This window comes from Tamandua tetradactyla, chromosome 16, assembly GCF_023851605.1.
Source record: "Tamandua tetradactyla isolate mTamTet1 chromosome 16, mTamTet1.pri, whole genome shotgun sequence".
In the NCBI taxonomy this organism is placed as follows: Eukaryota; Metazoa; Chordata; class Mammalia; order Pilosa; family Myrmecophagidae; genus Tamandua; species Tamandua tetradactyla.
The window spans coordinates 32310731-32326412 of NC_135342.1; the positions used below are offsets into that span (position 1 = coordinate 32310731).

Sequence of the window (15682 nt, forward strand, 5' to 3'; positions counted from 1 at the left end):
GCCTCGCTGGACTCCCCGAAAGCTCCTAGCGCGGGTGCGCACGCTCCCAAACAGGCGGTGCGCATGTGTGCGCGCGCGCGGGGAATGCGAGCTCGCGCGCAGCTAGAAGGGCCGTGCGCACGCGTCTGCGTGTGGACCCGCACGTCCGGGGGTGGGTGGGGCAGACGCGTCTGCGCATGTCCCACCTCCGGGCCCCGGGCTGGGATGAGAAAAAAGGGCATGGGAAACGTCTGTGTCCACACGTCAGGGATGGCTTTAGTGCTCACTTGTGCGCCTGCTACTTGTGGGGGCGGGCGTACGCATGCGCACGCGAGGAGTAGCGCTGGGTGGGAACTCTCGCTTCCTGCGCTCCTGAGGAGACCCTGAGTTTATTTTTCCTCGTTTTCTTCACAGTCCGTCCTCTCGGCAAGTTCCGTCCCTTCGGGGTGTCACCGCTAGAACCCATTACTAAGATTTTTTCCCACCGCTCGTAGGCATGGGTTTCCACGAGAATAGAAAACTTTGTAAGGATTGCTTAGCCCTGGCCGCGGCTATTATTAATTCCACTTTGCAGTCCTGGTACAAACTCGGGTCATGATGTATAATTCTTTTAATCCAAAGCGAAAGTCGATTTTCAACTAGATTCTTAAGTCTAGTTCTGCTCCTTACTCTGTATTAGCATTCTACTTCTCATCCCAGCAACATCCCCTCGTTTCCTTTTTTCCTTCGCGGTGTTCTGGCTTCGCGGCGCCAGGTGCTGTCCTGCACTCTGAGTTGCTCCTACAGGGCCTTCGTTCTAATGGGAGGGCAAGATGCAAAGACACAGAAGATTCCAGGAGTGCTAATTGCTGTCATGAAATCAGAACCAGTGGGGAGACTGGAGCAGACGACAGCCTTGGCTGCAACAGGTGGGAGGGCTGGAAGGCACAAAGCAAGGCTTTGCAGAGAGAGGCCAGAGCCAGGTGAGGATCAAGTTGATGGCAGTGGACAGGGGCGAACACGGTGGAATTCAAGTGTGCTAGGAGAGTTACAGGACTGGCTGATTTGATTGAACGAGGTAGTAAAGAGTAATCAAGAATGTCTTGTAAGATTTTCTGCCTGAGCAACTGGGTGGAAGGTGGTGTTTCCTACCAAGGGTAGGAAAGATGAGGCTGAAACTGGCATATGGAGGGTTGGGAGACATAAGCGCTTGATTTTTGAGAGAACTCCTTACAGATGTTGTGTGTATGTCGGGTGTGGGTGGTGTGAGGGGTTGGTATATCTGGGTTATTTGAAGAGAGTCCCTGAAATCACTGAGTCTCTGTAGATAGAGAAGATGGCTAAAAACTGACCCCATACGTATTCCCAGATTTAGAGATGAGGAGAAAAGAAAGCGAAAACTACAGAAATGGCAGGAGAACCAGAGGAGGAGGAAGTGGCCAACCATCTCACAGGCTACCAGGTCAAAGGAGCACTCTTTGAATCTAGCAAAATAAATATTAATTTTTTACACATGTTGAAATAATACTTTAAATTGGGATAACTATATTATTACAGTTCATCTCACTTGTTCCTTTTTACTTTTTAATGTGACTTTAGGAAATTAAAAATTACATATGTGGTTCAATGTATTTCTATTGGGCAGAACTAGTTTAGAAATTTGCTGCAAAGAGAAGCATAAAATGGGACGATAGCTGGAGAAGTTGGGGTAAAGGGAGATTTAAAACAACAATAATTTAAGGCTGGGAAACCCCAAGGTATATTTGTAGAATGAGAATAAGCAGAGGTGAAGCAAAAATGGATGATTGGGGAGAGAGAGAAGACTGCAGGACTTAAGGCCCTGGGGAAGAGGGATGGATCCAGAGAAAAAGGGTGTCAGGGCTGGTGGTCCAGCAGACTTGACTGTGAGAATCTGATGTCCTTCTCACCTGGAAAAATATTATATGTGCAGGTCCTTGGCAGAGAGTGAAGAACAGTATGTTGAGGGTTGAAGAGAAATTGTTAAAGCAAGACTACCTATTAACAGTGATATTCTGTATGTCTCCCTCAAAAGATTGAGTTTCAAGGGTAGGGACTGCATTTTCTTTGCAGCCTTGGCTCCTAGCAAGAGCCTGTCCCCTGTATGATATCAGTAAATGTTGAAATGAATGTGCCACTCCTGAAATAATTCTTCCTCTGCTCCTAGGCCCATATCCCCCTTCACTCCCAACACAAGTTACATCCAGTTCCACCACAGGCACACATAACCCTGCGCCCCAGCCAGCCACCCCTGTGGAAGCATTAAGGTCACTTGCCTGGGTTACTTCTCTGGAGGTTCCTCAGGCTCCCAGCATCTGTGGTTGGGAGCCAGCTGGTCACGCTGTCCATGTGCAGGGCTTCTTTAGCAACTGAGAAGCTGGCCGCTGGAAGAGTTTATTCCTTTGTCTCCAGAAGAGGAGGCAGGCAGTACACAGTGGGCCAGCCCCTCACAGTTCCATGGTGGCATGCGGCATTTCAGTGACACCCCTGGAGTAGAAGCCCTTCTCTACAAGGAACCCCCAGGTAGAAAAGGAGGTACACAAGCCTCACCAGAACCCACCTGCCTGTGACCTCCTCCGTTTTTCAGCTAGGCTGTCCCCAGGCTGAGGCCTCCAAGGACCCTCTTGGAGTTCAGGTGTAATATCTGTGCTGCATCCATCCCCATTCAGGGGTAATGGGACTCCTATCCTTACCACTGCTGTGAATCAGAAGTCAGTGGACAGCACTGGGGGTTTGTGGTAATTAGGAACAGAACTGAATAAAATATGTGCCTTTCCCTGATAGAATTTTAATATGAATATTCAGTTTATTCCTTAGTACATTCATGTGACATGGCTGTTATTAAGCAACCTTGTCCTGAGGTGTACTTGGAAGGCTCTGGGACTTGATTCTCACAGTCAACTTTGGTGCAACCTCAGTGGAAAGAAGCTTGAGTGATAGTTAGACTTGTAGGTTATATATCAATGCTTCAACACTACTTTGTTTTCCTAAGTTCATGAAGAAGTTTAAAGAGTTTAAGTGCTGTAGTTCTGCCAACGTATGGGTTAACTTCCCCTGTAACCCAGCCTCCATTTGTGCTTCCATTGTATATTTCCTTCAGTTTATCAAGTAGTGTCATGCAATGAGAAGGTCCTTCTTATCCCTGAGGAGACAAGATAGCTCTGCCACAGATTGGGTCCCTAGGATAGAGAAAGGGTGGAATGAGTCCTCATCCCTGAGACTCCTCCTCTGAAAAGCGTGGTGAGTAGTTCACAGCACCCACGCTTGGTGGGATATGGGTGCTGGCAGACCTTAGCCCAAGGAGAGAGCCTGCATTCTTTTAGGAGACAGTCTCCTTCATCACTACCTTGGCTCTGCCTACACAGAGGCCCCTCTAAGCTGTGGCCTTCAGGAAGCCAACAGAGTGTGGTGGGTTGTGCTACTTTCCACCCACCCACCCCACCTCATCCTAATATCCCAAGTGGTCATCCCTCTCACTAGGTCTCAGAATCAGGACAGGCTGATCTAAAAGCCAACTTGAGTGCAGGACCAGGCTTCTCAAAGTAATAAATCAGGAAAGGCTTCCGGGATGATGTCGGCTACAGTTCATTTTAAACAAAGATACAAAAGTATTATTAAATGTATATTTTTAATAAAGCCAATAGTTATTTTACTTATAGGAGCTTTAAAAGTAAGATACAAAATGTAGAGTTCCAGTTTGGAAGCGTTCAACTATTCACACGATGTCCTGCTGATGCCCGAGCAAGGCAGCCACGCTCGGCCATGCAAAGGACTCACACGCACACACGCACACACATGCGCTTTGGCGAGACCCCTCTGCCGAGCGCAGCACCTGGAATTACCAATGTTCAAAGCAAGGTGGTGCTGAGAACACAGCACCTTCATGGAGGCCACACAAACAGCTTCACATAGTCTCACAGCCCATGGAGATGCAATTACAAAATGTCTTCCTTAATAGAGAAAAACAAACTGGAAAGTGACAACAGAAATGTCACTTCTGCTGGGACATCAAGGACTGACCTCTGTTAGGGATGAGATCTCTAGGGAGGCACTATTAAAACAAGAGTACTTCAGTACAATAGAATTTGAAATACAGGGTTCTGTAGACACATTACTGAAGGAAAGAGAAAACTATATTACAAGTAAAACAGCCACAACTTCAACAGAGAAAAGTGTGCACAATGACAGCTAACACAGACAAGAGCCACGCAGGGGTGTGTGGGGGTGTGTATGTGTGTGTATGTGTGTGTGTGTGTAAAGCATGTGCCTGAAAAAAGTCTATGTACAAAACAGTTCTCTGTAAACACGATGAGGTGAATATTCAGAATCCACGGTGACAGTATTCTAGGATCAGGCAGCAATGGCATCGCCACACAGCACAAGACAATACCTGAGGCCTGGAAACAGCCTGGCAACACAAGACTAAATATAGGTGGCTGGGCTCAGCTAGGGTCCTCTAGAATTTGTGTGTTTGTGTGTGTACATATATATATATATATTTCTTTTTTGGTATTTTTAAATATAAATTTACTTATATCTGTAGAAAAATGAGAACATAAATGTGTTATTACAATCTCTGCTGGAAAAGCTTATATGGAGTTAGAAAGAATAAACCATTTATTAGTAGTTAACATATATTAAAATGGTTTAATGATTTAAGAAAATATAAAAAAAAATATTAATACTGTCAAACTTTCATACCAGAAAATATTATGGATATTTCTCAATTAGAACTTTTCAAAGATGAAATATGAAAATTTAAATAAGTTTTCATATAAAGAACTTTCTGTAACCTCAATTAATATACAGTGGGATGTCTATTCTATATAGATATATTTATTATTATTTCTCAATTTAAGCACCATTCAATTCTTCTGGATCCATTCTGGCTGGAAAATATCTCTAAATCCACAGGATGTTAACTTATTTAATGGCACATGTTAACTGAAAGTGAGGTGTTTTTTTTTAAGAAAGACTAATTCCTATCTACATCTTAATTGGTTTGTCTTTTGAGCCAGCTCACAATGTTACTGCAATTTTAAGTGCAGGTGTCTCTGTGCAGCCCTTGGCCACACCCCACACCCTGAGGACTGTGGCGACGTCTCTGGCCATCTGTGCAAGTATCCAGTGGGCAGCAGGTGCGTCCTGCACGTAGACAGCAGCTGGCTGGCTTCTCTCCATTCACCATCAGGAATATGCCTCCCAACATCAGCTTTACAATCCTGCTTCTGTAAACGTGGTAAAAGTTGTATCCTTTGGATGCTGCCAGGGTGGTAAAGGGCTGCTCTCCCACAGACAATGCAGGTGATTGCTTGTGACCACACATATTTTATAATTTGCATATTTTTTATAATCTTAAAAAAAGGTAGTGTTGAACAAACCTCCAGCCACTCTACCTGTTAAAATATTCAATGTATTTTAGGCAGGAGGTGATGTTTTAACCTTCATGAAACATAGCTACATAATATAGTGATAGGTGTGGTCATCACGCAACATGTCAAGGAGGGGATTTCAGAAGAATGGTCAGTTTCCTCAGCCTTCAAGCCTGATGCCTTCCCAACACACACAGTGTGACTAAACTTTAAAGCTGTGTTTCTTAAAGCGTGGTCTGTGGCCTGCCTGCATCAGAATCACCTGAGGTGCTTACTAAGCAGACAGATTCCCAAGCATCCACCTGAGGGTCAGAAATCTCCATCTTCAGCTGGCTTTCCAAGGGTCTGAAGTCTCCATAGTTCGAGAAGCCAGGCTTTAAAGGCTTGAAGCTGCCAAACCACCCCCATCCCCAAGGATCACTGCCCGGAACAGGGGTGCACTGGTCCTCTCAGGAGCTGGTGTCAGCTAGTTGGCCCTTGGGTGGGGATACTAGCCCCACAGCTCAGGGCAGGTGAGTCCTGGATCAGTACTGTGGCAAGTAGGCTGGCCTGCGCTCAGCCTTCCCAGGGAAGGCCTTGAAGCCCTTGGGTGCTGCTTTGTGTGCTGGTGGGGGTGGGGGTTGTGGAGGAGTCTGCACGTAGGTGAAGGAGGTGGCACTGCAGTCGCTGGTTGCAGCCCACACCGGGGACTGCAGCATCTGCATGGTGTCATTCCACTGGCTGCCAGGGCTGGCCACTGCATAGAGGGGTGCACTTGGGCTGGGCAGTGTGCTGGGCAGTGGGGAAGGGTGTTGCCAGGGTGCTTTGGGCGGCCATGTTTTGGTTTTGTTATCCTGAGAGACAGAAGAGGGTTCTCCTCAGTGACATTTCTGGCAATTTGTCCTCTTTTCCCACCTTCCCATATCTCCACCCTTATTCCCACCTAGGAGGCAAGGTAGGAACCCCTCACTCCCACTCCTCCCCTGGAGCAGTGCTGTCCAACAGAACTTTCTGCAATGACGAAAATGTTCTATATCTGCACTGTTCAATACAACAAAAATACAGCCACTAGCCACATGCGGCTGCTAGTGTGAAAGAGAGAGTAAATTTTTATTCATAATTTTAAGTAATTTAAACTTAAATAGCCACACATGGCTAGTGACTATCACACTGGATAACATGGCCCTAAAGCCTCCTCTGGACATGGCTCTGTGTCAGCTGAGATGGCTTCTCATTTAGACAACTTTGTGGGAAAAAAAGTTAAGCAAAAAGTGTTTCACTACAATCAAGAAGGACCACTTCTTACTCTGAGGCCCTCTTAAAACTTAAGCTTTGGAACTTTGCTCACAGTCTGTGCTCCACAGAGCCCAGCCCCTCTTGGCAGACAAGGGCCCACAATACCTGGTTCACATCCTCCACTGTAGTAAGAAGAGGTGGTGAGGGCATCGTGCTGGTTTCTTGCTCTCCACTGCTGTGTTTTCTGAAAGAACCAAGAGCTCAGTGCAGTGATCATTAGGCTTCCTGTGCCGCTTATCAACAGGGGACACCGTATCTGCTCGGATTCCGCATCTCCAGGCCCTTGTTCTAGGTGGGAAGTTCTTGGGCCCAAAGCATTCAGGGGGATAAGGGGAACCAGTAATTGAGTGGTATACTCCTGCAGAGCCATCCTAGGTGGGTGGGGTGGGGGTAGATATGACAGGCATTGAAGACAGCTGCCGGCTTTTTTCAGCTACTCAGAGTTCACCAGCTTTGACTTCTTGTTAATTTATTCAATAGATACCAACTGAGTGTTTACCATGCACTGGTGATATGTGACTTAAAAACTACAGGCCATTAGTTTTACTAAGAACATGAACAAATTTGTGTTATAATTTTGAGTGAAAAAGACAGGCTGGAGCAGGACTGCAGGCAGAGAAAATCAAGCTCTGTCAGTGCTTCTGCATGCAGACAGCTGTCTCTGCAGGTGGTGCTAGAAATGATTTAATTCTTAGATGTCCGAATGGTCTCTTGAATTTAATGTCTAGATCAGAAGTCTCAGTTCCAATTCCTGGCTCAAGCCCACCTTTCCTGCCGTCTCCCCTCTTGGTTCATGATACCCTTCACACAGAGAGGCTCTGGCCAAAGCATGTATCACACTTAATTCTTCTCTCACGCACATCCCATGGGTAACCCCTTTCCAGTCACTCCCCACTTTGTTCAGCTCTCTGCTCATCAGAGAGCCTTTCTGACTACCCTTCTGAAAAGAGGAAATCTACCCCTCCACTGCATTCACCATCCTTGTACCCTGCTTTAGTTTTTTTCACTGCACCTAACCCAACATGATATCTTTATTTAGCTGTTTGTTTTTATCTGTCTTCCTCCACTAGAATGTAGATTTCATGAGGGAAGGGCTTTGTTTTATTCAGTGCCTGGTACACGATAGGTGCCAATGAATGAATGAATGAATTTAACTTCTCTGAGCTTGCCATCTCTGGGCTGCCTTCCTCAACCTCACAACACTCCACTTCTTTCTGTCCAAATTCTCTTATTACAGAGCCCATTTTAAGTTTCGTGACTCTTGAATACTTCTCAGATCTGAACTGATCTGATTTTTTACCTACTTTGGAGAGAGGTCATTTTATCTAGTCCCACCTTTGACAGAAAAGAAATAGTCACCTGCAGCCTGTAGTTGCATGGCTTACTGGTAAATCTGGATTAGAATTTGGTTGTCCTGGCCCTGCTCCTTTCAGAGAAAGCACTGCCTTCTACAAGGCACAGACTGGCTTTGGCAGAAGACTCCCAAATTCTCACCTGATTTACTGGTATTCTTGGCTATTGCTGCATGAGATTATTCTGCCAGCAAAACCTCAACCCAATGAAAGTCATCTGGAGTACAAGCCTGTATGGTGGCGCCACAGAAGCTTCAGCAAGCTGAAGCCACTTGTTCTTTGTGGAAACCACCTCTTGAAGGTGCTCTTTAAAGGCCTGTAGTCAGACAGTGCTGGGACCAAGGCCCCTCTGTTTCTCTCACACAAGGCAGACTGAGAGAGATGGGGCTCCTGACCTTTCCAAAAAAATAAACTATGGGTCAAATTCATATGCAATGCCCACCAACCCCACCCCCACCCTCAAATTCATATACCCTTCTCTCCTCTCTTGGTTTCAAAATCTCTTCATACCTTCTCTGCTTGACAGCAGCAACAAGGTCAGGCCCTGAGAACATGGAGAACAAGCTGTCTCCATTGGCAGAGGATGTCTCATCACTTGAGCTGGCTGAGTCTCCTTGAGTACCCGACCAGCTGCTGTGCAGTCCATCCCTGGAAACCAAAGACAGAAGCTGGTTCCATACATCCTGTGGCCAGACTGAATGCTGGCTGGACAGCCTTGAGGCCAGCTCCCACCCTCCATCCAACCCTTAAAAGAGCAGTCTTTATCCTGCACTCATCTCATAACCAAATAATGGTTTGTCTCTCTCTTCTAAAAGCTTGAGGTTTTTTTCCTTTACATTTTTATATGTAATATTACACATTCATCACTTCCCTTTATTTTTCTCAGAAGCCTGTGGTTTATATAGGAAATTTATTTTAGAGAAAACAAAATGATGAGATGTCTTTACCTGTCCAGATTTATTATCCAGGTAGCAATAAGGGATGCAAAAAGCCAGTCTCCAGTTCTTTCTATGACAAACATTGCAATTCTCTCCATACACACTGAACTCTGCACTATCCATCTTTGCTTTTTGTAGGCCCCAATGAATAGGTTTTCAATCAATCAATAATATGAGTTTCACAGCCATACTCATTCAACATAAAAACTCCATTAAACATGCAACTGCTTCACAAACACCATCCAATAAGATCCTTGACTAGGGCTGAAGAGTCTATCTTGAAAATCATCGTTTCCTACTGATGGTATACTCATGGAGGCATATCTCAAAAAACTGAGTCCCTGAGGTTTAACTATGTGTCATCCTCTCATTTGGAGGCTTGGTATTGAATTGTGCCTGACAAGAGCACACAAGTGCCCAGAAGCCTCCTTTCACATGCCCTTTCACATGCCCAGTCCCCAGACTCAGTCTCCCTGCAGTGTCCAGCACTCACCCTTCTGTGAAGAACTCTGGGAAAGGCCAGGTCCGATGGGCATCATCCATGGGCAGCCAGTTGCCCCGGGGATTGCCTAGGCGGCGACCATGTTGGGTGTGCCGCTTCTGCTGCATAGCCTGGCTCACTCCTGCCACATAGCGTGCAAACTCTGGGTCGGAACCCACTGTGTTGAGACAAAGGGACAAGCAAGGTTTGGAGCCAAATTGGCCTCTCGCTACCCTTGCTACCTTCAAAGGATGTACTGAACACACATGCAATAAAAAATGGTTGGAGCTGCCAGGCCTGTGCCACAGAGTTGATTCGACATTATGTCCAGACACAGCTATGGTGAGATGAGCCTTTCAGTACACCAAGATCTGAGGATGGGTATGGTATGTGCAGAGACTGTCAGAAGGGGTTATGCCTAGGGCAGGCAGGCTGAACATGAATGAAAGACACAGAGAAAAGAAAAAGGTTTGATTTATCCAAGACTAAAATTTAAAGGCAAATATTAGTTGCTTTAACATTTTTCAATGTCTGGTGTTATTTACCTAGAATCATTACTTAAAAACTTAAAAAATCAGGTGGTGACGCTGGCAAAATGGTACCCTGAAAGTGATTATCAAAGTGTTAGGGTCAGCCAGGTACAAAATACAAGCTGTTCTCACTTGGCCAAATTTTGATCCAGTATTTTCCTGAATAGTGAACAATGCACATGATCATTCAGACTGAGGATAAGAGTGGCAAAGAATGATTACCAATACAAAAGATGAAATTCCAGAATAAAGAACACAATGAACAGAGCCAAATAAGGATGTTCAGGGCAGTACAGGTGGGAAGAAAAGCAGCATAGACAGCATTTAGAGAAAAAATAAAAAAGATACAGCAAGACAGTATCTATGGGTGACAAACTGAATACAACTTTTTGCTTCAAATTGGGAAAGACTCTTAAGGTACACTCCCATTGTCAGCCTGTTTTTAGAGTACAGTTGTGGGTCCACTACATGAGGCTGTGCTATTTGTGCACTGAACAAAGATGACCAGACAAGGGGAGAGCTGCAATCAACCCTCAACTTGGTTAGTCAAGCCATGTCGCAAGGGGCTGTGTTTGCCTGTCCAGAGGGGGAGCTCTAACTAGCCCACCTTCTGTAAGTCACCTGCCCAGAGGAATGCTCTCCTTTAATTTGGGCAAAGGGCTAGGCAGACTTTATGCCACCAGGGCAAGGTGTACATGAAATTATATCCAGGACTTGAGGGTCAGAAGGAACACCCAAATGGTGGAACAAGGCAGGATTCCTAGATTAAAGAAGTAAAGATTGCCAGGGGTGCAAAAGAGGTAACAGATGGTAAAATTTTGCCACATACTATTTATACCCTGGATTCAGTTACATTACTGTCAAAAAATGTACAGAGCATTTATCATCAATTGAGAACATGTATCATGCCCACCTCAGATGGTGGCAGCCAGGAGAGCCTGCTCTATCAAAGCAGAGTGGAATCATACACCATTCCTGTGCCCCAAAGGCACATCTACCTACGCAGGGAGAGCAAGAACTAGAAAACATGAGCTATGAGAAATTTCTAGAAGACCTAAGAATATACTTCCTTCTTTTAGTAGTTAATGCTGGGGTGTTTTAGCAAGGATCTCCTCTTCTGGTGCTATTTATTTATATAAACATTTACTATATATATTTACAATATTTTACATATTCCCCTGTGAATGTTACATATTTTTCATTTCTGTATGCCCTTGGCTAAATTTGAGAGAAAAATAATTGACTTTTACAGATTTATCTCACATCTATTCACCTTTCCAGATTCTCTTCATTTTATAAGTTCTCTTTTTAAATTGAGCAGTCTTATTTTTCTCCAGTCCTATCACCAGCAAAGAGATGTGGTTATCTATCCTTTTCCAAAGTTTATACCACTTATTTCATTTGTTTCTGTCTTGATGCATTTTCTAGAAAGTCCAAGACAATCATATGTTTTTGGTGATAACAGATGCCTGTCTGCTTCCTGGTTTTAACTGAAATGATTTTATGTTTCATTATATAGATACAATTTGTTATTGGCTTTTGGCAAATAGTCTTTTTTAAATGCAAGAAATATCCTATTCCAATTTTATTTTGAGGGATTTATTTTTTAAAGAATTGCTGGTGTCTTATCAAATGTCTTTTTAGCATTCATGGATGAGATCGGGTTTTTTTCCATTTAATTGGCTGATATAACAGATTATTGTAAAGTAACAAAATTTCTTCTATGGAACTACCCTTACACCCTGAAATAAATCAGGTTAGTCCTAGAGTATTACCTTTTGACACTGCTAGGTTTTCTTGTATCTATCATATTCATAAATAAGATGCCCTATAGTTTGCTTTTTCAGTATTATCCTTGTAAAGTTTTGTGGTAAAGTTATTTTGGCTTCATAAAAAATGAACTGGGACAGGCCATGGTGGCACAGCAGGTGGAGTTCTTGCCAGCCATGCTGGAGACCCAGGTTCATTTCCCAGTGCCTAGAGTTTAGGCAAAAAACAATCAAAAGAACAAGTTATATATATAATCAAGAAAAACATACCTCACACAGCGCCAGCTGCCTTGGCTTCCAGGAATGGGAGGGTCCAGGCTGAAGCCCACTTGAACTATGGGACTTTGACCAGCTGAAGTTCTCTATGCCTCAGCTCTATCCTCTCAGCCTAATTCTCACCAATACTTTCCATCTTGCTAGATCTTTCCCACACTTGCCCCCCCAAAGTAAGAAAGTATCTCTAAATCTGGGTTAAGTCATTTTACCTCTACAAGTAAAGGCAGAGGTAGACAGGTCCCAGGAAGCCTTCAGTGATTACATTTTATGTTAACACCCCAGGAAACCACACATACCTGCAGGATCAAAAGGCAGAATGTCTCCCAACATCCCAAAGACTCCATCACTTTGGTCACGGTTTGGCCAGGTGTTATTTCTAGGTCCCTGTGGCTTCTGGCCCAAAACCTCCGACATCACGTTATCCATATAGCTGCTCACCAGACCCAAACTGTACAAGTCAGAACTGAAATCAGATATGCCAGGCCACTGGCCAAGAGGTGACAGACCCGCTCCAATGGGCTGTGCTGGCTGTTGGGATGAGCCATGTGCCCATTTCCCAGGTGCTCGAGGCTGGGGTGTGGGCTGCTGAGGTCCAATTGGTTGGAGTAGGTGTTGGTAGTATTGAACCTGGGGGTGCTGTTGCTTCGGGGACTGCTGCTGAGGTGCCAGCCCCGGCTGGGGTGTCAGAGGTGTGTGTACACCAGCATGGGGAGGGCGTGTTGGAGGGGGCACTGACAGTGGTGGCTGCATGGCTCCTGCCTTTTGTTCAGTCACCATGGCTGTGACAGCAGAATTACGCCTTGTCATCAATGGGGAACCTTGATGGGACTGGCCCATGTTAAAGCCCGAGAGAAAATCTATCACATCTTGCATTTCCTGATCAGTGGGTAAGTTCATGCCCTTCTCATCCTTGCCATCATCCCCATGCAGGCAGTTCTCATGCCTCTCCAAGACAAAACCATTCGCCATTTGATTACTGGAATTCTGCGCTGACTGTGAAGGGTCTGTAGTCCTAGGGAAATTACCAATGTTCAAAATGCTTTGTAACCTTGTGTCAATGTTACCAGGCACTTTGGCCTTCTCTTCTGAACACCCAGCTATGAAGATATTTCTGGAAGGGGTATTAGGGATGGAATAATTTGTGCTGCTAGAGCTGGTGCATGAAGCTTTCTTGGTGAACCGAGATGTCAGTTTGGAGAATGTCTTCTGCAGGCCACCTGAAGATTTGTTTCCATTTCCAGATGGCAGGTCAGTCTGATTCCCAAAGTCACAGATCTCTCTTTGAAGTTGGATCTGAATACATGGTAAAGCTTGCTCCCTATTTAAACAGAAATTTATTTAAAGAAAAAAAAAGACATAAAAATTAGACAATGAAATGGGCTTTGTGTTTTTAAGGAAATCTTAGGAAAGACCACCTGTTCTACAGAGAAATAAATGAACACCCAGGGATTTTGAGTGTACCTAATTTAAATACTACCTATATTTATTAGTATAAAAAAATCTATAGCACAGAGCTGGGAAAATTACAACATTAGCATTCTGGCTCACTAGAGAAGTTTGACCTAGTAAAACCCTCTCATCATAGCACAAGAGAGAAAGCATGCCTAGATATAATTGAATATAACTGGCAGAGCTCAGCTTTGTGTCCAGAGAAGAGGAACTGAGCATGTGGCAGATCCAGTAGAGGGACAATGAACAAATCCACAAAGCAGAAAGGGGTGCATGGGGAGGACTCAGAGACACTAAGCAGTATGGCTGTTCACGGAAGTAATTTACCAATTTTGCCAAAAAGAGATGTTGTTATTTCTAAGGTTTTCTGAGTATTTTTTTCTGATATTAAAAGACTGCCCTCGAGATAGGGCAAAGGACATGGCATGGGAGCTAAAGGCAGGCGATAGGTGGGATGACCCTGGATAAACCCTGGATAAAACATCACCATTCTGAAACTCTGTGTGCTCTTGAGGAAAGAAAGGGGTAGGGGCATGGCTAGATGTTTAAGGTTTTAAAGGTTAACAGTTCACTAAAAGATAACCTTGTAATTGTTAGCTACTTTCAGATCTAAATAAGTTTCATGCAGAACATAAGTAAATTTTCTCTGTCCTTAGTTCAGGAGAAGAAATGTGAGTTGGGTTAAAAGTCCTCTTGATTGGTAAAGGGGCATCATGTCTGTAACCTACTCTCAAATGATAAATAAAGGCAAAAATGTTAATAAATTGGGGAATATGGATAAAGGGCACACAGCAATTCTTTGTATTATTCTTATAGCTATTCAATAAGTCTGAAATTATTCTAAAATAAAATGTTCTCTTTCCTGCCTTATTTACCGACATACTATTAGAGACATGAGTATATATGAAATTGAATATGGTTCCACTGCCCCAGCTGTGGACCTGAATGCAAACTATTTGCACAATGACAGGTGTGGACACCAACCTCCCTGCCCTCCAGCGGTTCACATCCAGCACAGCAGTGTAGAGCACATCCACCAAACCCAGGGTCTTCTCGGGGTCGAGGCTTCTCTGCAGCAGGGACATGGTAGCAGGATCTTCTTTCAGGCACCTGGTCACAAACAAGTCTTAATTAACTGTGGCTACACTTCTCCACAAAGATGTTTCAAGCAGGCCTTAGAGAAAAGGCTATGACTTTTATGCACTTTTGGCAGCCAATAAAAATTCAATAATTTTAAGAACAGGGTTACCACTGTACTCATGGTTCTGCAAAAGAAGAAAGGGGGAAAAGTCACAGAAGCAATAAAGGTCTGGAGTCCCCATGAATTTATAACTCTCAAGAATCTAAGGGCTGCCCCCAAGGGGCCCTAATGCTCTCTTACTCTCCAACAGTTGCTTAGGACCCCATTTTCCTCTCTGCCTTGTTGAGATTCCTAGGTATGGCACAATAATCACTTTGGCAGACACTAATCAAGTAGAGGGTCAGCCTGCAGTAAGAGGAGGGCTCATCTTTCTTTACAGTAGGAAGGCAAGGTGTGTTGATGCAGATGTTAACTCTTCCATAACTCTTGCCCCTTTCTTCCTCTACAGCACTTCACATCTGTACTCAAGAAACCAAAGGAGGAAAAAAAAAAAAAAAACCTTGTGGAACTGCCATAATAATTCACCACAAATTTCAGAAAATAACCAACATGACCTTCCCATAAATTAACCTGTGTTCTTTCTAAGATGATCACTTCATCACTGTTCCTTGTTCCTCAGAGCTCTGATATCCTGTCACCTCTTCATTCTCTTCCTTAACACTCACTTAATTGAGAAAACAAATGAAACAGATGAAATCTACTTCACCTCCTCTACCAGTTTACTCGCATCTGCCTCCATTCACTTTGCCTTACCCTCCCATTGTAAGGAAAGATGAGACCTCCTCTTGGCGCAGGCTCACCCTCCACCTGAACAATGGCCGCCAGGTCCCCAGTTACCTTCCCAAGGACCTCATTCTTATAATTATCCCTTCCTCCCAGCGATATTTCCTCTGGCAAACAAAGCAGCTCAGCAACCATCCTCTCTTGACCCCAAGTTCTCCCTCAGGTATTGCTCCATCTCTCTGCTTAGCAAAACACATTGTCTCATTTTATTCCTTACCCCTTATTCTCCTGTCACCCTACTTTGACTGGTTTTCATCCCCATAACTCTACTAATATAGCTTTTTTGTTCTACCAGTAACATTTTTTAAAAACTTTTTTTATTAATTAAAAAAAATTAACA

General features: G+C 44.3%; 1 protein-coding gene and 1 long non-coding RNA gene across 12 annotated transcripts in view; one reads left to right on the top strand and one right to left on the bottom strand.

The window, feature by feature from the left end:
* Window positions 1–2759: 2759 nt before the first annotated feature.
* The window catches only part of GARRE1 (granule associated Rac and RHOG effector 1), a 133062-nt gene continuing 120139 nt past the window's right edge, over window positions 2760–15682 (bottom strand). For 7 of the 10 annotated variants that reach the window (XM_077132212.1, XM_077132211.1, XM_077132206.1 and 4 more), the window contains 6 exons: window positions 14403–14528; window positions 12266–13287; window positions 9407–9572; window positions 8486–8623; window positions 6729–6807; window positions 4797–6181 (listed from right to left, as the gene is read on the bottom strand). In XM_077132212.1, the coding sequence (XP_076988327.1) occupies window positions 5873–6181; window positions 6729–6807; window positions 8486–8623; window positions 9407–9572; window positions 12266–13287; window positions 14403–14528 (1840 nt within the window). In that variant the 3' untranslated portion in view covers window positions 4797–5872. Of the gene's footprint in view, window positions 3156–4796; window positions 6182–6728; window positions 6808–8485; window positions 8624–9406; window positions 9573–12265; window positions 13288–14402; window positions 14529–15682 lie in introns of those variants that run through there. The other 3 variants (XM_077132213.1, XM_077132215.1, XM_077132214.1) reach the window with 3 other exon arrangements.
* LOC143659349 (uncharacterized) lies at window positions 11956–15312 on the top strand. Of its 2 annotated transcripts, none has more exons than XR_013163500.1 (3): window positions 11956–12856; window positions 13037–13217; window positions 15008–15312. It is a non-coding gene; the product is annotated as an uncharacterized LOC143659349 (long non-coding RNA). The 2 variants fall into 2 exon arrangements; XR_013163501.1 differs by lacking the exon at window positions 15008–15312 and adding an exon at window positions 14389–14912.